The sequence below is a fragment of the Zalophus californianus genome, chromosome 17, assembly GCF_009762305.2.
Source record: "Zalophus californianus isolate mZalCal1 chromosome 17, mZalCal1.pri.v2, whole genome shotgun sequence".
NCBI classification, from domain to species: Eukaryota; Metazoa; Chordata; class Mammalia; order Carnivora; family Otariidae; genus Zalophus; species Zalophus californianus.
In genome coordinates, this window is record NC_045611.1 from 52,924,436 (window position 1) to 52,952,426 (window position 27,991).

The 27,991-nt window shown below is 40.3% G+C and overlaps 2 protein-coding genes across 5 annotated transcripts in view; both read right to left on the reverse strand.

Moving 5' to 3' along the window:
* The window catches only part of LOC113936639 (orphan sodium- and chloride-dependent neurotransmitter transporter NTT5-like), a 117,445-nt gene that overhangs the window by 62,634 nt on the left and 26,820 nt on the right, over window positions 1–27,991 (reverse strand). The gene's annotated exons all lie outside the window — the stretch shown is intronic.
* SLC6A16 (solute carrier family 6 member 16) lies at window positions 22–27,949 on the reverse strand. The gene is given in 13 exon segments (XM_027619379.2): window positions 22–243; window positions 456–639; window positions 2,394–2,532; window positions 2,673–2,874; window positions 3,203–3,389; window positions 25,427–25,668; window positions 25,835–25,945; window positions 26,415–26,555; window positions 26,558–26,592; window positions 26,798–26,924; window positions 27,113–27,210; window positions 27,213–27,266; window positions 27,670–27,949. Coding segments are annotated over 13 exon segments (2,022 nt in total).

Here is a 27,991-nt window from a genome sequence, read left to right on the forward strand (position 1 = left end):
ACCAGCAACTTGATTATCACTTTACAGGATTTCTTCCTTTTGGATGTCTTCAACGGGTGTTGGCTGGATTAAGGGTAAGGATTTGGAGGATGTCACAGGCTTGCCCTGGCTTGTGGAGCTAAAGGAAATCCTTTGGGTGAGGCAGTATACAAAGTATGTGGGGATGGAGAGGATGACAATGAGAAAAAGGGCAATCATTGCAAGCAGCCCCCATGATGGGTATTGTCGAAGCACCTCTTTTGACTGTGGAAAGATGGGAAAGGGACTCAGGACGTCAAAGTTCCCAGAAAAGGAAGGACTGTAGAAGGGAAGGGCGGAAGGGGAACCAGGGCAGAGGATTAATGAGTCTTTAGCGAGTCAGGGAATGAGATGATAGGGTCTTTAGGCCATGGGTGGATTGAAAGATCCAGCCCCCACTCCCTAGGAAGGTCTGGTGTCTGGGGAGGGAGGCTCACACTGTTTGAGTCCCAGGCCACATAGGTGATAGTCTTCAGAGAGAGATGAATCAGAGTAATCACAAACAGGGCTAGCAGCACAACTGGAGACAGAAAGCACCACAGCCAACGAATGATGGGAGAAGCTGGGGGTCCCCACATGATCGCCAAGTCTTCAAGGAACCTGGGAGGAAGGGCCACAAGACTTGGGGGTCAAGGCCAGCCCGACCTTAGCATCTTTCAAATATTCTACTTCACCTCCAAACCTCTGCCTCAGCTCAAGCCTCATCCTCTCTTATCTGCTCCCTAGTCAGTCTTGCATCCCAACCCAAGAAAAAAATTTCAAACATCTCTCTACTGCTCAAAACCTTTCATGGGTACCCAATGCCCTCAGGATAAAGGCCCAGTCCTTTCATTCATTCCATGAATATGAAAGTGTTTATGATGTGCGAGGGACTCTTCTACATGCTGGGTATCCATACTGAACAACGCAGACTGAAAAAGAAGGTAACACTTGACCCTCAGGGAACTTTTCTGTTTCTTCTAGCCCATGGATCCAGCCTCCTCTACTGCATGTTCTCAATCACAATAAATATCTAAGTGGGTCCTTTGGCCTAGAATGCCATTCTCTTTGTCTACCTATTCATCTGTCTGGACAATGCTCAGCCACTTTCTCCTTTAGGACGCTTCCCAGTCTTTCCAGGTGCCCCTAGAGAGCCCCCTGGCTACCTCGACTATAGATTTACCACCTGGATTGGGATTATCTGCTTATATATGTCTTCCTCTTTGGTCTCTGTTTTTTGAGAGGAGGAGCTCACTCTAATTTATTTGTATCCCAGTAACGACAAGGCTTTCTCGACACAGAGAAAGCCTCAAGAAAATTTTTTGAATGAGTAAACCACTCTCACCTGAAAATGCTGCCACCTGAGCCTTCTGCTTCTGAATTATGCCACTTGGATGTCCACACTAGCCTGTTAAAAAGTCAGGCTCAGGAGTCCTTTGTGTTTGATTTGGATTTTCCCACTCTTCCTTGCACAGTTATGTCTACTAAGTCCCAGTCTCTGATTATCTTGTTCCCTCTTCCCTGGTGGCTTTTCCTTGCAGCATTAGAGGACATCTCTCAACCTACACTTCTACCCCCCTAGCCCAAGCCATTGTTAGCTCTTACTTGGAATATTACAATAGCACCTAACTGTTCTCCTTGTTTCACTCTTGACTCCTCAGAGTCTATTCTCCACACAGCAGCCATACATATTTTAAAAAATAAATCTGATGATGCCACTCCCCTACTCAAAACCTTCCAAAGCCTCCTCCTCCTCTCAAGTTCTGCATAAAAAGCTAAGTCCTGCAATGGCTTAGAAGGTCCTACATGATCTCTTGTTATCTCTCTGGCTTCATCTACCAACATTCTACTCCAACCTGATCTCTTTATTCCTCAAAAATTCCAGGCATGATGCTTCCTCTTGCCTTCGTACTTAGTGTTTCCTCTGCTTGGAACACTTCCTCAAAATCTGTCATGGCTCCTTCCTTCTAACTCTAACCCTAACCCTTCATTCAGGAGTCTGCTCAAATGTCACCTTATCAGAGAGGCCTTCCCTGCAATCCTAACTAAATTAACACCCATGCATAATCACATTCTTGATCATCTTACTTTACTTTTTGATTTTGTCCTGCCAATTATCAGCACCTGACATTTTTATACGTTCATCTGGTATTGCCTGTCACTACCACTAGAATATAAATTCCTTGAGGACAGGGATGCTTGTTTTATTCAATAACCTTGGTGAGTAAAACAGTGCCTGGCACATAATAAGCACTCAATAAATATGGTAAGTGAATGAACAGGTTTTTCAGAAGCTCCTGAGGTTAAGAGTTCCCATGTCACTCTAGCTGGGTGATGACAGAGGCAACAAGAAAGGGGTCAACCTTCCCTATAGACCCAAGCTATGACCTCCTGGCCCCACAGCTATGTTTTCAAGTATGATGATGATGGTTATGGGGAGGACCGTCCAGTATTCACTCAGCAGTCTGATGCAGTAGATGCCTGAGGGTCGAGTGAAGAAGAGGCCACACAGGAACATGAGAACAAAGACAACCACTGGAGGAAACATAGGATCTAGATCAAGGTCAGAGGTCTGGTTGGGTGACAAGGGCTAAGCAGAGGTTATAGACCTGGGCTGGGTAAGAGTCTCAGAGAAGTCAGGGCCATTGGTGGGAATAGGGCGTTGGTCAGAGTACCTGTAAGCAGCTTTGTATGCTTCCTGAAAGAAGAAAAGGTGTCCTGGAGTGGGGTAAGGATGCCCTGCATGATCCCTATCATGCTGCTCAGCCCCAATGTCAGCAAAAGCAGGAAGAAGAGGATGGATCAGAAGACAGACTCAGGAATGAATGACATGGTTTCAATGAAGGCTACGAGTGCAAAGCTTGGGCCCGCCTTAACCTGTTGAGGGGAGAGAGGGCAGGAGTTAAAGTGTCCTTGAACTTAACAAAAAAAAATACAGACAAGGACACTATCTTCCCTGGAAAAATCTAAAATCTGCGGGTCACTGAGAAAATTAGATCTCCAGGCTGACCCTCTGATAAAGAAAACCAATCCACCTAGCATTATCCACAGATGGGCATTCTGCAAGCTATAGTTCTTTGCATTACCAGGGCTGCAGGTTATCCTGGTGTTTCTTGGATTCTTTTCTGGTGCTAAAAAAAGCTAAAATTTGTTTCACTGAAGGCTTTGAGTAACTCTAGACTGTCCTCACCTATTTTTTACTGACCTTCAAAAACTGCTTCTCTAAGTTGCATTCAGTCACGGAGCTGACGACCATGTTCTTGATGGGCTAGGGAAGGCTGCTGAGCCAGGACTTGAAGATGGAGATCGGGTTATCAACCAAGTTTGGAGGGGGCTGGGCCTCAACAGGCAGTTTCCCCAGGGTTACCAGCTTCGCTAGTGTTTCAGCATTCCTGGGGATGAGGAGTTGAATCACACAGAACAATTTGGCTCCTCTTATTTCTAGATAAGAAAGTACATCACTAACCTAGCACTACTGATCTAGGTAAGGTAGAGGCTGAGATAAAACCTAGAAGGTACCCACCTCCAGGATCATGAATTTGTGTGAGCCTGGAGAACTTACAACCATGAAGGAACCCCCGGAGAAGTGTTTTATTTCGTCTTTGTGGGGACTCTGCGGTACATGCTGCAGTGATGGGGTCTCTTATTCACCACCTACCTCTTCCCTTCCTCTCTTCTTAGACTAGTAGGTAAAAGACAATCTTCTAGGATTTGTGTTACAGAATGTCAGGGAGCACCATTTACTTATATTACCACATACATAATGCTCCCATGGAGTTGTGCTATGTGAGAGAAACTGCTTTCTTAGACTTTTTGATCTGAGCCCTGCTGACCTCTTTAACTTTACCTTCTTCCCATGACCTTCTGCACATTTCATGCTCTAATCAGACTCAACCAGTTATAGTTTCAGGGCTGACCATGCTCTCTCATGCCCAAGACCAACCCCACCCCAACTACCATTCTGCACTTGACTAATTCCTAAAAATCCTTAAAAATTCAGCTGTTGCTCTATACAAACTGCAGTGGAAAGCTTGCCAAAACTTAGTGATAAGAGCAAAATGCAAGGTGCAGGGAAATAATTATAGTTTGATCACATTTTAGAAAATAAAATGTCTTCTTGGTAATAGGCAAGTTAAATATTTGGATTAACCCTCTCACTATAAATAACTTAAAGCCTGAAAGATATTTTAAAACTTCTTAAAAAAATTAAAATATTGAAAAAGTGAGGAATTATTAGACAAAAATTGAAGCACAAGACAAAAACAGTGGGGAAAGGGGACTTCCAAAGCAACTTTTCCCTGAAGTAAAAGTCAAATACAGCAAACTGTACCTGTATTTTCCAATTTTGTGACCTTTAAGAAATAAAAAGACCATGGAGGTCAGATATAAAGCACCAGAGCCTGCACAAGTAAGAATCAGACTAAAAAGTCTTCCCCTAAACCTCACACTTGAAAGGGCTACACCTTCAGTATAAAAATGAACCAGGGCGCCTAGGTAGCTCAGATGGTTAAGCGTCTGCCTTCGGCTCAGGTCATGATCCCAGGGTCCTGGGATCAAGTCCCGCATCAGGCTCCCTTCTCCTTGGGAGCCTGCTTCTCCCTCTGCTTCTCTCTCTCTCTCTCTCTCATGAATAAATAAATAAAATCTTAAAAAAAAAAATGAACCAGAAGCTTGCATCCAACCCTTCCACAAAACAGGCAATGCAAAGAAGGTTGCCTCAGAAATGAGCAAGGGCTCCTGGGTGGCTTAGTTGGTTAACTGACTGCCTTCGGCTCAGGTCATGATCCTGGAGTCCCAGGATTGAGTCCCACATTGGGCTCCCCCGCTCAGTGGGGAGTCTGCTTCTCCCTCTGACCCCTTCCCTCTCTTGCTCTCTCTCTCTCTCTCAAATAAATAAATAAAAAGAAATGAGCAAAACAAAGGGAAATTTTTAAAGTTCCTGGCACGTCATAAGCACAAGCCAGCCCTACCTTGGATTTGCAGCCCAAATATTTGACCCTGGTTGTCTCAAGAACTCAAGCCAAGAACTGAGTTTCAAGTAGTCTCTTTCTAATGTCCCCATGCATCAGGTAGAAACAAAAGTCTTATTTGGATGAATACACCTTCATCCTAGGTCTTATGAATTCCCATGAATAGGGGCGCCTGGGTAGCTCAAGTCAATTAGACATCAGTTCTTGATTTTGGCTCGGGTCATAATCTCAGGGTCATGGGATCAAGCCCCTCGTCAGGGTCCACACTGAGCATGGGGTCTGCTTGGGATTCTCTCTCCCTCTGCCCCTCCCCCATTCACATTCTTTCTTGCAAATAAATAAATAGATCTTTTTTTAAAAAATTGAGAGAGCACAAGCAGGGGGAGTGGCGGAGGGAGAGGGAGAAGCAGGCTCTCTGCTAAACAGGGAGCCTGACGCAGGGCTCAGTCCCAGGACCCTGGGATCATGACCTGGACCAAAGGCAGATGCTTAACCGACTGAGCCACCCAGGTGCCCCTAAATAGATCTTAAAAAAAAAAAGAATTTCCACAAATAATGATCAAATAAATAAACAGGACATAGAGACAATGAAGTACACAAAAAGAAGACACCATTGATTTTTACAACCTAAAGTTACTCCCAAATATTAGAATTATTGAAGATTATAATACAACTGTATTTGCTGTGCTTACACAATAAAAGACGAGTTTAGAAATATTTGAGAGGAAAAAGAAACTATAAATTGGCCATGAGGGTTTTAAAAAACTAAACTGAACATCTTGAAATAAAAAAAATAAAATAACTGAAACTTCAAATTATTAGCGTGAATAATTCTGTCAGCCACAATGAAGTAAAAGGGGCACAACTTACCTTCCCATTGTAAACAACCAGACAACTGGACAAAATTTATAAAACAACTGTCTTCAGACATTAGATAACAGGCAGCACAAGACTTTGATCCCTGAAAGAAGGGAAACAAATGAGGTGTGCCATACAATGGCCCTAGTTTTCTGCCTGAAAGTACATTCTAGTCTGCAGAGCAGGGAAGAAGATTACAAGCAAAGCATGGCAGTCTCACTGAGTTGAGGAAACAAAGGAGTTCAGAGAGGCTGAAGCAGCTGGGAGTTCCAAGGAAGGATTCTGGAGGACAGCCAGCTGGGAAGAAAAAGAAAAAGTTTACAAAGGGGTCCCCTTGAGTCTTTGCTGAATTTTAAGATGCACGTGTGTAGGGTGAAAATCCACAAGGCCATGTAAAGAATAACTGGAAAATATCTAGTTCTGGATGGGGTATTGAGCATGGATGCCAGGAGGGACATGCCTTAGCAATGGGACTGAAGTATTTCTGGAGAAAAGACTACTCTTGACCCACTCTAATGAAGCTTAAAATCAAGACTCAAAAGGATGAAAGTAAACCATAAGTAATACTGCCTGCTAGGAAAAAGCTCAATACTCATTGGAGGAAGGCAACAAAAGCCAGACACTCAAAAATATAAAATTAATAAAGTCCAGCATCCAGTCAAAAATTAGTAAACAAATGAAAAAGGAAAGACTATGACCTATAATCAGGAGTAAAATCAGTAAATAAAACAATAAATAAGGGGCACCTGGGTGGCTCAGTTGGTTAAGCGACTGCCTTTGGCTCAGGTCATGATCCTGGAGTCCCGGGATCGAGTCCCACATCGGGCTCTCTGCTCAGCGGGGACTCTGCTTCTCCCTCTGACCCTCTTCCCTCTCGTGCTCTCTATCTCTCATTCTCTCTCTCTCAAATAAATAAATAAATAAATAATCTTAAAAAAAACAATAAATAAAATAGTGCAATAAATGACAGAGATGATGGAATTAGCAATCAGAAATATTAAAACAGCTATTAGAACTATGTTAAAGTATTTAAAGAAAAACATAAACCTAACAAGTAGAAAAGAAAAGATATAAAAAAAACCAGTGGGACTTCTGGAAATTAATAATAAAACTGTAATATCTGAAATGAAAAATTCCTGGGGCACCTGGGTAGCTCAGTTGGTTGAGTGTCTGGCTCTTGATTTGGGCTCAGGTCAGGATCACCGGGTTGTGGGACTGAGCTCGTGCTCAGCCGGCAGTTGGCTCCCTCCTTCTCCCTCTCCCTCTGCCTCTCCCTCTGCTCACGCACGTGCTTTCAAATAAATACATCTTTTTAAAAAATTCCCCAGATGAGATTAACAGCAGATTAGATACTGTAGAAGGAAATATCAATGAACCCAAATAAATAGCAACAGAAATTAAACAAAAGGAAATACAGAGAAAAAATATTGAAAAAAGAAGACAGAAACTCAGTGACTTGTAGGATAATACCAAATACCCTAAAATAAGTGATGTGCAACTGGAGTTCCAGGAAAAGGATGGGGGGGTGGACATTTTTAAAAAATATTGGCCTAAATTTTTCCTAATTTGATAAAAACTGTAAACCCTCAGTTCCAAGAAGCTCGATGAAGCCCAAACAAGATAAATAGAAAGAAAACTGAAAGACCTCTGATAGTAACATTCCTGAAAAACAGAAAATTTTTAAAACAGTCTGGGAAAGAGTGAGACACATATAATGAAACAAAAATAAGAATGAATGCAGGAAAGCCATCAGAAAGTATAAAATCAAGAGGACAAGAAATTACAGAAAAAACTGTCAAACCAAAATTATACACTGAAATATTCTTTCATAACTGAAGATATTTCATATATTCATATGGATATATGTTTCATAACTAAAGGTGAAGCAAAGACTTTCAGACAAACAAAAGTTGAGAGAATTCATTGCTGGCAGGTCTGCATTACAAAAAAATGTTAACAGAAGTTCTTAAATTGAAAAAAAAAGGATACCAGATGGAAGCCTGGATCTATACAAAGGAATAAACAGTGCTGGAAATGGGAAATATTTCGGTAAGTATAAGACACATTTTTTCTCACTTAAAAACATCTTTTAAACACATTGATTATTTAAAGCAAAAATAGTAGCAATGTATTATATTTATAATGTGCTGAGAAGAAAAATGTGTTACAATAATACAAAGGACAGGAGGAGGGAATAGAAATACATTGTTGTAATGTTCTTAAATTTTGTGAGAAATTGTTTATTATTATTTGAAAGAAGATGGTGATGAGTTAAAGATGTGTACTGTAAGCTCTAGAACAATCACTGAACACATAAAACAAAGAGGTACAGGGAATAAGCCAAGAAAGGAGATAAAAATGGAATCCTAAAAATCTTTTTAAAAAACTCAATCTAATTAGAAAACGAGGAATAAAGTAACAAAGAAGAGATGGGACAAAAAGAAAAGAAGTACCAAGAGGGTAGCCTTAAACATAATTCTAATGATAATTACAATAAACATAAATGGCCTAAGTACTCTATCATACTGAATAAAAAAATCAGGAAAGAACTATATATGCTGACTACAAGAACACATTTTAATTACAAAGACATGGATAGATTAAAAGGATAAGGATGAAAAACATATGCCGCACAGACACAAATCATAAGAAGGATGGAGGGTTATATTAAGACAAAGCAGATTACAGAATAAGTAACATACCAGAGATGAAGAGATATTTCATAATGACGAAGGGGTCAATTCATCTAAAAGATATAACAGCACTAATGTGTATACACCTAGTAACAGAAATTCAAATGGCATGAAGCAAAAGTTGATAGAATTGAAAGGAGATAAATCCATACTTACAGTTGGAGATGTCAACAGCCTTCTTTGAGTAACTGACAGAACAAGTATACAAAATCACTAATAATAAAGACTTGAACCAAACATCAACCAATTTCACCTAATTAACATTTACAGGATACTCTATCCAATAATATCAGAATGCACATTATTTTAAGGTGCTCATGTAATATTCTCCAAGACAGACCACATGCTGAGCCATAAAAAAACTCTCAATAAAGTAAAGCAATTGCAAGTATACAGGGTATGTTCTCTGACCACAATGACATTGAATTTTAAATCATTAAATATAAAAATAGGGCTGGTAAAAACTCAAACATTTGGAAATTTAAAAACACACTTCTAGCAATTCCAGTTACAGCCAACCAAGTTATTTTGTGGATACTGACAAACTGATTCTAAGGTTTACATGGAGAAGCAAAGGACCCAGAATAGCCAACACAATACTGAAGAACAAAGTTGAAGGACTGACATTATCTGACTTTAAGGCTTACTATAAACTGAAACAATCGAGAAATATGGTATTGGCAAAAAAAAAAAAAAAAAAAAAACCCAGACAATTAGATCAATGGAACAGATAGAGAGCCCAGAAATAGACTCACATGTAGTCAACTGATCTGCAAAAAAAGAAGCAAAGGCAATACAATGGAGCAAAGATAGTATTTTCTTTATTTTATTTTATTTTTATTGCCATGTTAATCACCATATATTACATCATTAGTTTTTGGTGCAGTGTTCCATGATTCATTGTTTGTTCATAACACCCAGTGCTCCATGCAGAACGTGCCCCCCTCAATACCCGTCACCAGGCTAACAAGATAGTATTTTCAACAAGTGGTGCTGGCACAACTGAACACCCACATGCGAAAAAGAATTAGACATAGACCTTACACACTTCACAAAAATTAAAACAGATCACAAACCTAAATGTAAAATGCAAAACTGTAAAACTCCTACAATAACATAGGAGAAAATCTAGATGACCTTGACTGTGGCAAGATACAAATCCAAAGGTACAGTCCATCAAAGAAATAACTGATAAGCTGGACTTCATTAAAATTAAAAACCTGTTGTGTTAAAGGTTCTATCAAGATAATAAGACAAGCCACAGACTGAGAGAAAATATTTGCAAAAGACACATCTGCTAAAGAACTGTTATCCAAAATACATAAAGAACCCTTAAAGCTCAGCAATAAGAAAACAACCTGATTTTAAAATGGGTCAAAGACCTTAACAGATACCTCACCAAAGATATACAGATGGCAGTATGAAAAGATGCTCCACACATCATATGTCATCAGGGAAATGCAAACTCAAACAACAATGAGCACTACACTATTATTAGAATAACCAAATCCAGAAGACTAATAACACCAAATGCTGTGAGGTTGTGGAGCAAAAGGAACTCTTACTTATTGCTGGTGGGAATGCAAAGTGGTACATCTACTTTGGAAGAGAGTTCGGCAGTTTCTTACAAAAGTAAACATACTTTTACCATACAATCCAGCAACTGTTCTCCTTGGTATCTATCCTAGAGAGATCTCATGTTCATAAAAAACCTGCACATGAACGTTTGTAACAGCCTTCTTCATAACTGCCAAAACTTGGAAGAAACCAAGATATCCTTCAGGAGGTTAGATAAATAAACTGTGGTACATTCAGATAATGGAATATTATTCAGTGCAAAAAAGAAAAGAACTATCAAGCCATGAAAATACATGGAAAAAAATAAATGCATATTGCTAAGGGAAAGAAGTTAATCTAAAAAGGCTACATACTGTATGATTCCAACTATATGACATTCTGGAAAAAGCAAAACTATGGAGACAGTAAAATGATAATTGGTTGCCAGGGGTTGGGGGGAGGAATAAACATGCAGGGCACAATTTTCAGGGCAGTAAAAATACTCTGTGTGATACTATAATTATGGATACATGTCATTATACATTTGTTCAAACTGAATGTACAACACCAAAATGAACCCCAATGTAAACTATGGACTTTGGGTAATAATGATGTATCAATGTAGGTCATCAGTTGTAACAATGTACCACTCAGGTGGGGGATGTTGGTAAATAGTGAGGCTGTGCATTTGTGTGGGCAAAGAATATATGGGAAAACTTTGTACCTTCTGCTCAAATTTACTGTGAATCTAAAATTGCTCTAAGAAATAAAGTCTACTAAAAAACATATTTCTAAATAACCAAGGGTCAAAGAAGAAATCACCAAGAAAATTTCCTATTTTTAATTGAAAGTAAATGAAACCATATATCAAAATTTGTGGGGGGCGCCTGGGTGGCTCAGTCGTTAAGCATCTGCCTTCGGCTCAGGTCATGATCCCAGGTCCTGGGATCGAGCCCCGCATCGGGCTCCCTGCTCGGCGGGAAGCCTGCTTCTCCCTCTCCCACTCCCACTGTTTGTATTCCCTCTCTCGCTGTGTCTCCCTCTGTCAAATAAATAAATAAAATCTTAAAAATAAAACAAGAAAAAAAATTTGTGGGATGTAGCTAAAGTGATACCTAGAGGGAAATGTATAGCTTTAAATGCTTATATTAAAATCTTAAAAAAAATTTTTTTAATAAATAAATGCTTATATTAGAAAAAAAGAAAGGCCCCAAGTCAACCTAAGCCTCTACCTTAAAAAGCTAAAACAATAAAATAAAAGGAAGGAAATAAAGAGAAGTCAATGACATAGAAAATTAATAAACAACAGAGAAAATAACAAAACTAAAAGTTGAACTTTTAAAACTGATACAACCTCTAGCTAAATTGATTGAGGAAAAATAGGAGATGATAATCACCAACATCAGCAATGAAAGAGGGACATCACTACAGGTCCTTTAAAAGGACAAAACAGAAGTGTGATGAACATCGTTCTGCCAATATACCTGACAACTTAGATAAAATGAAAAAAACTTCCCTGAAACACAGAAATTACCAAAACTAATACATGAAACAGAAAAACAAGGGACGCCTGGGTGGCTCCGTCATTAAGCATCTGCCTTCGGCTCAAGTCATGATCCCAGTGTCCTGGGATCAAGTCCTGCATCAGGCTCCCTGCTCCGGGGGGAGCCTGCTTCTCCCTCTGCCTGCTGCTCCCTCTGCTTGTGTGCACCTTCTCTCTCTCTCTCTCTCTCTCTGTCAAATAAATAAATAAAATCTTTAAAAAAACAGAAAAACAAAAAGAGCCCTACAATCTATTAGATAAACTGAAGTATAACTAAAAACCTTCACACAAAGGAAATTCCATGCCCAGATGACTCACTGGCATATTCTATCAAAATTTTGAAGAAGAAATAACAACAATCTTACAGCAACTCTTTTAGAAACCAGAGAAAGTGGCAACATTTTATGAAGCCAGTATTATCCTGATGATAAAACCAAGCAAGGACACTAGAAGAAAAGAAAACTAAGTACCAATATCCTTCATCACCCTAGATTCAACATCCTTAACACACAGCAGCAAATTTAATCCAGAAATATATAAAAAGTACAAAACATGGGGTGCCTGGGTGGCTCTGTTGTTAAGCATCTGCCTTCGGCTCAGGTCATGATCCTGGGGTCCTGGGATCGAGCCCCACATCGGCTCCCTGCTCAGCGGGAAGCCTGCTTCTCCCTCTCCTTCTCCCGCTGCTTCTGTTCCCTCTCTCTCTGTGTCTCTCTCTGTCCAATAAATAAATAAAATCTTTAAAAAAAAAAAGTACAAAACACCATGATCAAGTGGGGTTTATTCCAGGAATGCAAGAAAGCTTTAACATTTGAAAATCAATCAATATAATGAATCATATTAACAAAATGCAGGAAAGATATACAATCATCTAAATAGCTGTAGAATACGTATTTAATAAAATTCAACATTCATTCATGTAAAAACTTGCAGAAAACTGGAGTATAAGCGAATTTTCTTCACCTAATGAAAGACATTGGGAGAGGGGAGAATCCTACAAACATCATCATATGTAATAGAATCAATGATCTCCCCTGAAAATGGCAAAATGCACAGATGTCCATTTTCACTCCTTCCATTCAACATCATACTGGAGATTCTAGTCAATGCAATAAAGGAAGTAAAATAATTTTTAAAAAGAGAAGTAGGAAGATGAGACATCTGGGTAGCTCAGTTGGTTAAGCGTCTGCCTTCGGCTCAGGTCATGATCCCAGGGTCCTGGGATGGGCCCCACATCGGGCTCCTTGCTCAGCACGGAGCCTGCTTCCCCCTCTGCCTCTGCCTCTCTCTCTCTCTGTCTCTCATGAATAAATGAATAAAAATCTTTAAAAAAAATAGGAAGAAAAGTCTTCATTCAAATCTACATAATTGTATATTATAGATAAACTTAAAGCAACAAAAAGATGAGTTTATCAAGATCAATATACACAAATCAGCTGTACCTCAATATACTTAGCAATGAAGAATTAGAATAAAAGTTTAAGGATATTATTTATAATAGAATATAAAACATGAAATCATTAGGGATAAACTTTATAAAATATGTACAAGACATTTTATATACCAAAACTTACAAAGTATTGCTGTGAGAAATTAAAGAACATGTAAATAACACAGAGATGGGGCGCCTGGGTGGCTCAGATGGTTAAGCGTCTTCCTTCAGCTCAGGTCATGATCTCAGGGTCCTGGGATCGAGCCCCACATTGGGCTCCTGGCTCAGCGGGGAGCCTGCTTCTCTCTCTCCCTCTGTCTCTCTCCCTGCTTATGCTCTCTCTATCTCTGTGTCTCAAATGAATAAATAAAATCTTAAAAAAAAATAACATAGAGATATACCATGTTCCTGAATCAGAAGACACTGTATTGCTAATTGTACATTCTTCTCAAAATGATCCATAGATCCAACCAATAATTTAATCCCAATTAACAACACAGGATTTTATTTTTGTAAAAAAAAAAAAAAAAAAGACAAGCTAATTCTAAAATTTACACGGAGGGTTCCTGGGTGGTTCAGTTGGTTAAGCAACTGCCTTCAGCTCAGGTCATGATCCTGGAGTCCTGGGATCAAGTCCTGCATTGGGCTTCTGGCTCAGCGGGGAGTCTGCTTCTCCCTCTGACTCTCTCCCCTCTCATGCTTTCTCTCTCTCTCTCTCAAATAAATAAATAATATCTTTGGGAAAAAAATAAAATTTACATGGAGAGCGAAGATATACAATAGCCAAAACAATTATGGAAAATAATAACACAATTGGAGAACTTCCACAACTTGATTTTAAGATTTACTGTAATATATTAGTAATCACAACAGGATGGTATTGGCAAATTAATTGACTAGAATAGAGTCTGGAAACAGACCTAAACATATATGGTCAACTGACTTTCAACAAAGATAACAAGGCAATCTGATGAGGAAAAGATCGTCTTTTTCAACAAATGGTGCTGGAACAAATGGGTATCGAAGTGTACAAAATAATTAATTTTGACTTTTACTCTACACCTTACACAAAAATTTACTTGAAATAGAGGATATGTAAACAAAAAAAGCTAAAACTGTAAAACTCCTAGAACATGAAAAAAGACAAATACCACATGATTCCATTTATTATTTAAGGTATCTAAAGTAGTCAAAGTAATAGAAACAGAAAGTAGATTACATAAAGTATCTAAAATAGTAAAACTAATAGGAACAGAAAATAGAAAGATGTTTACCAGAGGCTGAGAGGAGACAGAAGGGAGTTTGTTGTTTAAATGGTATAGTTTGTTTTGGGAAATGCAAACACTATGGAGATCTATTTCACAACAACATAAATATATTTAACAGTATTGAACTGTACACTTAAAGATGGTTAAGATAGTAACTTTTATGTTATGTGTTTTTACCAATCAAAAAATGCTACTAAAATGGGCAGAAGACATGAATAGACATCTCTTCAAAGACATACAGATGGCCAATAAACACATGAAAAGATGCTCAACATCACTAATCATTAGAGAAATGCAAATCAAAACTACAGTGAGATACTACCTCACCTCTGTCAGAATGGCTAAAATTAACAACACAGGAAACAAGAGGTGTCATCAAGGATTCGGAGAAAAAGGAACCCTCACGCATTTTTGGTGGGAATGCAAACTGGTGCAGCCACTGTCGAAAACAGTATGCAGGTTCCTCAAAAAGTTAAAAAGAGAACTACCCCATGATCCAGTAATTGCACTACCAGGTACTTACCCAAAAAATACAAAAACACTAATCCAAAGGGAATACATGCACCCCTATATTTATTGCAGCATTATTTACAAAAGCCAAATTAATGGAAGCAGCCCACATGTCCATCGAGAGATGAATGGACAGAGAAGATGTGGTATATATACAATGGAATATTATCCAGCCATAAAAAAGAGTGAAATCCTGCCATTTGCAACAACATGGATGGCACTAGAGAGTGTAATACTAAATGAAATAAGTCAGAGACACACAAATACCATATGATTTCACCCATATGTGGAATTTAAGAAACAAAACGAACAAGCAGGAGAAAAAAAAGAGAGAGAGAAAGACAAACCAAGAAAGAGACTCTCATCTATAGAGAACAAACAGAGGGCTCCAAGAGGGGAGGTGGATGGGGGGATAGGTGAAATAGGTGATGGGGATTAAGGAGTACACTTATCATGATGGAAAAAAAAATGCTGGTAATCACTGCACAAAACAAAAAAACAAACACAATGAAAAAGGCTGTGTGGTAAAAGAAGCCAAACACAAAAGGTCACATCATACTGTTTGATTCCATTTATACTAAATGTATAATTTACATTTATAATGTAAATTATACATTTACATTATATGTATATAATATATATATATATATATATATATATATATACACATACACATACATACATACATTTTGCCATCCATAGACACAGAAAGTAGATCACTGGTTGCCAGGGGCTCAGAGAAGGAGAAGAATAGACATGACTGCTAATGGGGTTTCTTTTGGGGGTTATGAAAATATTCTGGAATGAGATAATAGTAACGGTTGCACAGCCTTGTGAAAATACTAATAACCACAGAACTATACTTTAAAGTGGTGAACTCTAGGGGCGCTGGGGTGGCTCAGTTGGTTGAGCATCTGCCTTCGGCTCCAGTCATGATCTAAGCGTCCTGGGATGGAGTCCCATGTCCGGCTCCCTGCTCAGTGGGGAGTCTACTTCTCCCACTCCGTCTGCCTCTCCTCCCACTGGTGCTCACTCTCTCTCTGCTCTCATGCTCATTCTCCCTCTCTCTCTCAAATAAATAAATAAAATCTTTAAATTAAATAAACAATAAATAAAATTGTGAACTCTAGCATATGTCAATTATATCTTAAAGCTGTTACTTTAAAAAACTACTAGAAAAAAAGGAGAAAATCTTTGCAATCTTGGGGTAAACAAAAATGTTCTAGGGCATGGAAAGTTTGCACCATGAAAGAAACTTTTGATAAATCGGGTATCATCAAAATTATAAATGTCTGCTCATCAAAAGGCATCATTAAGAAAATGAAAAGAAAACCACAGACTGATATATAATATCCGCAATATGTATGTTTGACAACAACTTGCATTTAGAATATAAAAAGAACTCTTACAACTCAATAATTACACACACATATACATGCAATTTTGAAAATAGGCAGTGGATTTGAAAAGACACGCCACAAGAAGTGTAAAATGCCAACAGCACTTTAAAAGACGGCCAACATCATTAGTCATGAGGGAAATGCAAATTAAAATCACAATGACATACCACTACACATTTACTAGAATGTATACAATTTAAAAAACTGATGTTGTCAAGTATTGGCAAGGATGTGGAGCCACTGGAACTCCCATACCTTGCTAGTAAAAATGTAAAATTGGTAAAAACAACTTTTAAAACAATTTAGCAGTTTTTTTATGAAGTTAAACATACAGTAACCATATCACCCTCTCCTAGGTACTCACCCAAAAGAAATGAAAATATATCCACACAAGGTCTTATACAGGAATGCTCACAGCATCTCTACTCATTACAGCCCCAAATTGCAACCAACTCAAATGCCCATAAACAGAAAAATGGATAAACACAATTGTGGTATATTCATAAAACAGAATACTTACTCAGCGATAAAAAGAGACAAACCAAAATACCTCCAACAATATGGATGAGTACCAAAAACATTATACTAAGTAAATAAGTCAGACATAAGAATACATTCACTATGAATCCATTTACTCTAGAAAAGAAAAATATAATCCATAGTGATAGAAAATAGATCAGTAATTGACTGGGGCCAGGGTACAGAAAACACAGATGGAAAATATGAGAGTTCAAGGAGCTGGATGGTATGATGGGAAAATCTAACAAATGGAATGAGATGGACAATGAGGCAGAGGTAATATGTGAACAAGTAACAGTGGAGAATTTTCAGAAGTAGTGAAAAATAGTAATTCACAGATAAAAGGAGACAAAAGAATCCCAAGCAAAACTAAAGAATTCCCCCTGAGATATATTATAATGAAATTGTAGAAAACTAAATAAAGAGCAGCAATCTTAAAAGGCACCTGAGGAAAAGACAGGTTACCTTCACACTGACAGGTGAATGCCTAACAGTCACAATGAAAGTTGGCAGACCATGGAAAGAAGAGAGCCAGAAAAGGAGCCCCAGATTCTCTGTATAAGCTCTGTTCTAATCTCTGGGTGACCTCTGAATAACTCCAAGCAGTCCAACAGAAGATAAAAATGCTGAAATAAAATTTCAGTTGGTACATACCACAGGGAAGAAAGTTTCCACTTAGAGTTCAGTCAAGTTAAATGCCTGCCTAGTAAAACAACCACAACAAAACCAATACACGCTTGAGAAACATAAAAAAAATCCAGAGTCTCCACACCATATCTACAATGTGCAGGATACCATTAAAAAAGAAAAACAACCTCTTGGCACACACAAAGAAAGAAGAAAACATGATTCAGACTCAAGAGAAGATGATGCTGACATTAGTGGACAAGAATTTTAAGGCTGTTATACTGATACTCAAGGACTTAAAGGAAGGTATACCTGTAAGGAAATAAAAAATCAAGATCACGCAGAGAAAGAAAATTATTAAAAACAACCAAAGGGATGTTTTAGAACAAAAAAAATACAGTACCTGAAATTTAAAAATTCAGAGAGTGGACTAAATCAGAGGGGAGTTAATGAACTTAAAAGACAGATCAATAGATATTACACAATCTGAAGAACAGAGATAAATCGTATTTAAAAAATATAATGAACAGGGACTTGTAGGACAGTAACAGAAAGTCTAACCTACATACATACAGAGTCCCAGAAGGAGAGTAAAGAATGAGGCAGAAAAAAATATTTAAAGGAGGGGTGCCTGGGTGGCTCAGTCAATTAAGTGTCTGCCTTCGCTCAGGTCATGATCTCGAGGTTCCTGAGATCAAGCCCCAAGTCAGGCTCCCTGCTTAGCATGGAATCTGCTTTTCCCTCTCCCTCTACCCCTTCCCCTCCTGCTCATGCACACACACTCATGTGCTCTCTCTCAAATAAATAAAATCTTTAAAGGAAAAATGGAAATCCACTTCTCAAATTTGGTGAAAAATATGCATTTACAGATTTAAGAAGCTCAGCAAACCCCAAGCAGGACCAATATTGTTTTAATGGCTGCTTATCAGAAACTACAGAGCTCAAAAGCACACTCTACTCTGCCTCTACTGAACACAACTAAAAACCCTACACAGAATACATGGATGGACTCTGAAAAGTAAATAGTAGCAGGCAGCTTGGGGAAGTAAAATAGGATTCAAAGTACCACCAAATTAGCAATGAGTTTCTAGTAACTTTTCGCTCCAGTATCTACTGATCCAGACTCAAAAGCAGCCTGAAGGGGCATCTGGGTGGCTCAGCTGGTTAAGCGTCTGCCTTTGACTTAGGTCATCATCCCAGGGTCCTGGGATCAGAGCCCCACATCGAACCCCACATCAAGCCCCACATCCAGCTCCCTGCTGAGCAGGGAGCCTGCTTCTCCCTCTCTGTCTTCCGCTCCCTCTCTCTAATAAATAAATAAAATCTTAAAAAAAAAAAAAAAAAAAAAAGCAGCCTGAAGCCCAGAAGTGCGTATCAGATATGGAAGGAAAAAGTTCCAAAAGAAGCCCTCTATTTTTGGCCCAGAGAATTGGAAAAAGGCCTCAAAGTCTCACAGAGAATGGGGGGGAAATCCCCTAATTTTTGCTTTCCGTTTTATCACACACACGTCAGACAATCCTAAAGCAACAATGGCGGTATAGCAGTGGTGGCTGGACAGGTACCTGTAGTTCTGAGATGGAAACCTTCCTCTGACCAAAGAAACTGTGTTTCCAAGAACAGATAGGGAGGAAAATCCCTGTTGCTTTTTAAAAATTTCTATACTCAAGGCGCCTGGGTGGCTCGGTCGTTAAGTGTCTGCCTTCGGCTCAGGTCATGGTCCCAGGGTCCTGGGATCGAGCCCCGCGTCGGGCTCCCTGCTCCGCAGGAAGCCTGCTTCTCCTTCTCCCACTCCCCCTGCTGGTGTTCCTTCTCTCGCTGTGTCTCTGTCAAATAAATAAATAAAATCTTTAAAAATAAATAAATAAAAAATAAAAATTTCTATACTCACAATGTGTGGCCCTGGAGGTAGGTACAGCTTCTAAAATGAGCAGTAGAGTAAGGAAATTAAGCCCTAGTTTTCTAGACACAAAACTGGGTAGTGGGGCTTCTCAGAGCTGGAAAGTGTCAGGGAAATTTCAGGTAAGAAGGAGTGATCCCATAAAGTATTAAATGAAATCCTGGCAGCACATGATTGTATCTGACCCTAAACAGCATTCCAAACACTTTGAGAACTGTAAAACAGGATATACCACTATCCAGCTCCCAAACTACTGGTGGCACACAACCAGGATCAATCCAAACAGCGCTGCAAAGACTTCGAAAACTGAACTGACACTGGGACCACAGCTCGCAGAAGGTGAGTAGAAAGCTGTACCTTAAATCTAACTGGATCAGGGGCGCCTGGGTGGCTCAGTTGGTTAAGCGTCTGCCTTCGACTTGGGTCATGATCCCGGGGGTCCTGGGATCAGGCCCTGTGTCGGGCTCTCTGCTCACCGAGGAGCCTGCTTCTCCCTCTCCCTGCTGCTCTGCCTACTTGTGTTCTCTCTGTCAGATAAATAAATAAAATCTTAAAAAAAAAAAAAACAAACCAACTGGATAAGTTCCCTCCTAAAACTAAAAAAGAAAGAAATCTACATTTTCTGAGAAACTTAAATAAATGCAGTCTCACATATATTTAAAATAATCAGAATACAGTGGGCACCTGAGTGGCTCAATCAGTTAAGCATCCAATTCTTGATCTGAGCTCAGGTCTTGATCTCAGAGTAGTGAGTTCAAGCCCCACGATGGGCTCCATGCTGGGCATGAAGCCTACTTTAAAAATAAATAAATAAATAAATAAAAATAAAAAATAATCAGAATACAGTACTAAATTACCTGATGTATCAGGAACCAGGAAAACCTTAACACGCCACAAAGAAAAAGATAATCAATACACACCAACCCCAAAATGACAAAGAAGTTTTCATACCAACTTCAAAGCAGCTGTTACAATCACACTCTGGGTAGTCAGAGCAACCCTCTTAAAACAAATGAAAAGTCAGCAGACAAAGATGTAAGAAAGGGCGCCTGCGTGGCTCAGTCAGTTAAGCATCTGCCTTCAGCTCAGGTCATGATCTCAGGGTCCTGGGATCGAGCTCCACGTTGGGGCTCCCTGCTCAGTGGGGAGTTTGCTTCTCCCTCTCCCTCCCCATGCTCGTGCTCGCTCGCTCTCTCACTCTCTCTCTCACTCACTCTCTCTCAAATAAAATCTTTTTAAAAAAAGATGTAAGAAAAATACTAAGTGGAACATTTATAACTAAAAAGCACAATAACAAAAAATTCACTTGATTGGCTAAATAGTGGAATGAAGATGACAGGGGAAAGAGTCAGTGACCTTAAAGACAAATCAATACAAAAAAGTATCCAGTATGAACAACAGACCCAAAAATGTAGGGGGAAAAAATACACAGAGTCTCAGAAACCTATGGGACATTAACAAAGGGTTTATGATCTGTCATCAGAGTCTAGAATGAGAGTTGAAAGAGTTCCGTGCAGAAAAAATATTCAGAGAAATAATGGCTGAGAATTTCCCACATTTGGCCAAAGTCATAAAACTTTAGATTCAAGAAGCTCAGTGAACCGCCAACAGGATAAACTCTAAAAAAGCCTATGCCCACACACATCAAAATCAAACAACTGAAAATTGAGCATTAAAAAATCTTGAAAGCAGCCAGAGAAAATGACACACTACATATATGGGAACAACAATTTGAATGACTGTAAATTTCTCATCAGAAATGGAGGCCAGCAGGAAACAGTACATTTCTTAAATGCTGAAGGAAAAGGACTGTCAACCTACAATTCTTTATCCAATGAAAATATCCTTCAAGAATGAAGGTCAATTAGGGAGGGCAGGTGATATGATGAGCACTGGGTGTTACATGCAGCTGAGGAATTAGTGAACTCTACATCTGAAACTAATGATGTACTATTGTTGGCTAACTGAATTTAAATTAAAAAAAATAAATGTAAATTAAGGCATTTTCAGATGAAGGGAACAAGAAAGGTTCATTGCCAACATACAAGAAACATTAAAGGTTTCAGATGGAATGAAAATAATACAGGAGGGGGGCGCCTGGGTGGCTCAGTTGGTTAAGCGTCTGCCTTCGGCTCAGGTCATGATCCCAGGGTCCTGGGATCGAGCCCCGCATCGGGCTCCCTGCTCCGCGGGAGGCCTGCTTCTCCCTCTCCCACTACCCCTGCTTGTGTTCCTTCTCTTGCTGTGTCTCTCTCTGTCAAATAAATAAAATCTATTTAAAAAGAAAGAAAGAAAGAAAATAATAAAGGAGGGAAAATTCAAATTTCAGAAATGAAAGAAAACCAACAAAAATGGTAAATATAATAGGATATTTTCTTCCCCTTAAGTTTTAGAATATGTGTCAGTTGAAAGCAAATGTATGTTAATCAAAAGCAAAAGTTGTAACATTGTTTGATGAGGTTTTCAATAGAAGTAAATGTAGTACATATAGCAACTACAGCAGAAAAGGTTGGAGGACAAAGGGCCCTGTATGATGGTAAGGTTTTACATTCCACTTAAAGTGGTAAAGTATTAATTCTAAACGGACTGTAGAAAGTTAAGTGCACACTTTTGTTGGGTTGCCTTCTTAGTGAGTTTCAGGGGTTCTTTACATATTATGAATATAAATGTACAGATATATACATTTCTCCAATTTTGGGACATGCATTTCCATTATCTTAATGGGTATATCTTTTTTTTTAAGTAGGCTCCCTGCCCCGCATGGAGCCCAGTGCTGGGCTTGAACTCACAACCCTGAGATCAAGACCTGAGCTGAGATCAAGTGCCGGACTCTTAGCCGACTGATCCACCCAGGCGCCCTGTGGCACTCAATTATTAACTTTAACAAGGGTTACCTACTAAGGGGTGATGAGAACTCTAAAGAATGGAGGAACTGCAGATACAGAGGATGGCAGGTGGCACTACCACCAGGCCTAAGGCAGATCATCTAAGAAAGGAATGAATGTACAAGAATGATTCCCAGGATATACTATTAAATGAAAAAAGGAAAAAGTTACCTCCTGTGTAAGAAAGAAGGGTAAATAAGAAAATATACATCTTTTTCCTTATTTCTACAAACACAGGAAGGATAAGCCAAAAAATAATGTGATTGGTTACCTACAGGGAATGGATGGGAACTGGGTTGAAGTGATGGTGGAGGATTGATACTTCTCTGAGTATCCTTTTGTATAATTTTGTCTTTTGAAACCATATTAATGTTTAACACTAAAAAGTTTGGAGGGATATTAAAATTCCATACAAACAGAAATAAATGAACATAACTGTATTTCACATGAGTAACAATCATACTGAATGGAGGAAAAAGAACTAACCCAAGTAATTTTTGAACACAGCATTTTGACTATAAAATCCAGAATAAAGACAAAAGTTGTCAACCCTGGGATTAGTATGTTTGTTTTTGCAATGGTATGAGCTAGAAAATCTTTGACTATTTGCTGTGCATTCTACCACAGAGATTAATCAACTGTGTGTGTGTGTGTGTGTGTGTGTGTGTGTGTGTGTGTGTGTGTGTGTGTGTGTGTTGAGAGAGAGAGAGAAACAGAGAGCCAGAAAGACAGAAAAAGAGATCATTACAATCCTAAAAATACTATGGAAAGTAATTTGGCATTATCTAGTGAAGCTACAGATACATGTGGTAGAAACATAGCCATAATATTTTGCAGCTCCTCCCATCTAGCGGTAAAGCCTCTTTTTCCACCCTGTGAATCTGAGGTGGCTTTGTGACTTCCTTTGACTAAAGAAATGTAACAGCAACAAAAGGAGCATTCCCATGCTTAGGTTTTGACACTTTACTGATTCCATCTGTGTTCTCTGTGAACTGTCATATGAGGAAGCCCATGCTAACCACATGGAGAGGCCTCCTGGAAGACAGCGGCCCTTGTGGGCCCGCCAACTTACTAGAGCACTAGAGTGAGCCCAGCCAACACCACATATAACAGAGCAGTGCAGTCCCAGCTGGGCCCAGCTAAATGCAGAATTGTGAGTTAACCTGTGCAAGCCCAATAGAATTTTCCAGCCAATCTACCAAATCATAAGAAATAATAAATCATTCTTGGTTTCAGCCACTTATTTTGGAGTGATTTGTTACACAGTAATAAATGTCAACAATCTCACTCATTGATATATACCCTAGACAAATGTGCACATATGTAGGACATCAGGAACACGTACAAGAATGTTTAGAGGGCACCTGGGTGGCTCAGATGGTTAGGCGTCTGCCTTTGGCTCAGGTCATGATCCCAGGGTCCTGGGATCGAGTCCCGCATCAGCCTCCCTGCTAGGCGGGGAGCCTGCTTCTCTCTCTGCCTCTGCCTCTCTCTCTCTCTCTCTCTCTCTCTCTGACTCTCATGAATAAATAAATAAAACATTAAAAAAAAAGAATGTTTAGAGCAAAACTGTTTTAATAGCAAAAAACTAGAAAGACTCCAAATGTTCAATAATAGAATGGATAAATTGTGGTATGTTCATATACTAGAACATTATACAGCATTAAAAGCAGACCAGAGCTATACACAGTATGGATGAATTTTACAAACATATGTTGAATGAAAGAAGAAAAACACAAAAGAATACCAAGAGATTGTACATATAAATGAACAAATTAAACTACATAAATGGACACATTAAACTATATTGTTTTATAGGGGCACCTGGTTGACTTAGTCGGAAGAGCAAGTGACTCCTGATCTCAGGGTCTTGAGTTTGAGCCCCACATTGGGTGTAGAGATTACTCAAATAAATAAAACTTAAAAAAAAAAAGTTACTTAAAAAAAAAAGCTCTATTGTAGGGGCACCTGGCTGGCTCAGTCAGTAAAGCCTGCAAGGCTCAATCTCAGGGTTGTGAGTTCAAGTTCCACGTTGGGCATGGAGCCTACTTAAAAAAAAAAACAAACCCACATTGCTTTGTATAAATTAATTGTACAAATTAAACTGTATTGCTGAGAGGGGCACACACAGTTGATTAAGCGGCTGCCTTCAGCTCAGGTCATGATCCCAGGGTTCTGGGATCAAGTCCCACATCGGGCTCCCTGCAGTGGGGAGCCTGCTTCTCCCTCTCCTCCCTCACTCATGTTCTCTGTAGTTATCTCTGTCTCTCTCTCAAATAAATAAAATCTTTTAAAAAAAATTAAAAAAAAACTACATTGCTTAGATTTGAATACATAATAATAAAATATATAGCAGAACAAAGAACTAATTATCATAAAAGCCAGGATAGTAGTTGGGAGGAAAGAGGTTATAATTAAAGATACATAGAGAGCTTCTAGGGTCATTCTTTTTTTTTTTTCTCTAGGGTCATTCTATCCTTAACATGGATGGTGTTTATTTTCTGGGTTTTTTTTTTAGATTTTATTTATTTATTTGAGAGAGAGAATGAGAGATAGAGAGCACGAGAGGGAAGAGGGTCAGAGGGAGAAGCAGACTCCCTGCTGAGCAGGGAGCCCAATGTGGGACTCGATCCCGGGACTCCAGGATCATGACCTGAGCCAAAGGCAGTCACTTAACCAACTGAGCCACCCAGGTGCCCTATTTTATAGTTTTTTTATGCTGCACTTTTTATGTGTGTTTCTATATGTATGTAGTATGTCATAATAAAATGTTTTTAAACATTAAAAAATACCATTATCCTCCCACCAGACTGGCAAAAATTTTAAAGTTTGGGGGTGCCTAAAGAATGAAAAACAGGGGTGAGCAGACAATAAAGATTCTAGTTCTGAGAGTCCCTTTGGGATTTAAGTATGATAGATTGACAGAAATCTCTAAATTTAGGAGTAGAAAGTGAGGGCATTCAGGAAGTAGAAAGTTCTCCAGATCTCGAATGTTTGCCACTTTTAACCTATCTCTGTGGTGGCACTCTGAAGTGGACAGTAGCAATCTCTGAGTTTGAAGATTTCTAGGGCCAGAAAGGGCTCAGAGCAAGAAAATATATGGCAAGGATTCTATTGTTTCTGTTTTTTGCTCCAGGGGCGAGTAAAGGCTTGCAAGTGCACCTGAGGTTGCCAGGTGTGAACGGGAGTCTTTGCAGCACCTTGAAAGTTAGGGTCTCTGGGTTTTGTAGTTCCCTGGGGCTGGGACCCTCCCTAAGGCACTGGCCTTACTTCTCATTGCAGCAGTGTGTGGTGATTGTAGCCCAGAAGCCCAGGATACAGAAGGAAAAAGATGTGACCAGCAGCATGGTGAAGAGGTTGACCAGAGCCACAACAAAGGCATCACTGAGACAGTTGGTGGATGGACACATGTGCAAAGATAAGGAGACAACAGGGCCAGAGCCTAGACCCAAGGCAAATAAGACTTGATTTCCTGCTTGACACCATACGTTCATGTTGTACATAGCTGGTATCTAAGAAGGAAAAGACAAGTAGAAGGAGAAATGTCAAAGAAGGAGAGGAGAATCTTAACAGAAATGGGGGGAAGGACACAGGTAAATAATGGGGAAAGGACGCCCTAACAATAGACAGTACGTGTCTTCCAAGGCCTGGTAGGGGAATGAGGGAGACTTACTTTACCTTGGCAAGCAACAAACATTGAAAGCCAAATGCTGCCCCTTCCAGCAGTAGACTCCGGAAGAGGAAACAGAGAATGATGAAATAGGGGGCTGGCACCGGGACACACATTACCTGAATTGAGAATGGGGCATATCAGCAACCTTGTACCAGTGGTTGGGGGGGTCCACCAACAGTCAGCAGGGATCAAAAGTACTGAGTCAGGGGGCGCATGGGTGGCTCAATTGGTTAAGCGGTTAAGTGTCTGACTTTTGGTTTCGGCTCAGGTCATGATCTTGGGGTCCTGGGATCAAGCCCCACGTCTGGCTCGACCCTCAGACGGGAGTCTAAGGATTCTCTCTCTCCCTTTCCCTCTGCCCCTCCCCCCCACTTGTGTGCGCTCTCTCTTTCTCTCGTTCTAAAATAAACAAATCTTTTTTTTTTTTTTAAGCGCTGAGTCAGAAATGAGGAGTTAGAAGACAGTTTTCAGCAAGGGTCAAGGGCTAGTGGGAGCCAAAGACCAGAAGGAATGAGACATTAGGAAATCAGTGAGAACAATGCTGGAGGGGGTCTAAGGCTTCTGAGAATGTCAGTGGTGGCTTACCTTCCCAGTGGACTTGAGCCCGTCAATCATGAAAACACCAACAAGACGCCAGGACACCAATAAGGGCAGGTTCCGACTGAAGACTGGTGACTCACCGTCCTCAGTTCTGTCTGAGGCCTTCAAGGTCAGCCAGTACCAGAAAAGTACATGGAGGGTGATGTCCGTGCACATTCGGGATCTGGGGGGACGTGGCTTTGGACATGCCTGCTAGACACAGTGACCCCTCCCCTCTTCTTTAGCCCTTCCCCCACTTCCCACTACTCCTTCCCCCTCCCATTTCTTTTTTCTACTCTTTTCCTCTTCTTTATCCCTCCTCACTCCTTTCTCCTCTTCCAAATTCCCCTCCAGCTGTTTCCCCCTCTCCTCTTTCACTTCCTCCTCACCAAAGTCACTGGAGTTCTCCAATAAGGGACATTTTTCCCATGGAACTGGAAAGTGGAAAGACTGGCCCAAGTAGAAGAGGGTCCAGGCATTGACCACATTCAAGTACAAGCCAGTGATGAAGCACACCTGGGGACAAAAGGGGAGGTGGCTGGGGAGGAAGGATGAGGACAGGCAAAAGGAGGGAATTTGAGAGAGGACTGGGGACTTGAAGGGACTCGACCCATGGAAGTGAAGTCATGGGACCCATCCCAGGACAAGGGATGGGGTGGGAGTGGGGCATAAAGGGTAGGCCTGGGCAGCCCAGGACTCCTCACCATGAAGCTGGTGTACCCCACACCACCGATCCAGGGGCTGATGACCTTCCATACATCAATGCTGCCCTGACACATCCTCTGACCAGCTGCCATCTCCATAGAAGAGGAACCCCGACCAAGAACAGCATGAGCATGTAGATGATGAGAAAACTGCCTGTGCAGGGAGTCAGGAGGGGCTTTGAGAACCACCTGGCTTTTCAGTGCCTGGACCTCCTTGGGGTCTGGCAAAACACGTTCCCCACCAGTGACCTCCCTCAGGGCCACTGGCATCAGGGCTCAACTGTTTCCACATCCCTCATAGTCCCAGGTGTCCCTTGGGTCCCCAGTTCCTGGAAGACCCAGATGCCTAGTTTCCACCCCCAGGCACCCTGACCCAGGCCTCCAACCCCACCATCCTCATATTCTGATACCCTGCACCTCTATCCCTCTCATAATCCTAGGTATTTAGGCACCTGACTCCTATCCTCATAGTACCAAGCTTCCAGCATTTACAGATCCCAGAGACCTTGGAGTTTAAAGCCCCCTGTGGATCCATGATTCCTGGTCCCCAGACTTACAACCTCCATTGTGAAGGCAGAGGAGGAAGAAACGCCAGAAACTGCTTATCTTCATGGAATAGCCCACCTGAGTCAGGATGTACTCAACCTTATTGGGCCAGCATGGACGGGTATGGAGGACCTCACTCGCTTCCTCCTCTGCAACTTGCACCTTCTCAGGTAAGGGTTTCTGGTTCAGGGCTTGGGTAGCCTCCACCTCCAGTACATTGATTGGCCTGCATTGGCTGGCTCTACGCTGGGCCTCAGCAGCCTGAATCTCCCAGGCAAGAGCCTTCGCCATCCGGGCCTCTGAAGCCTGGGATTTTGAAACCCAGATCATCGG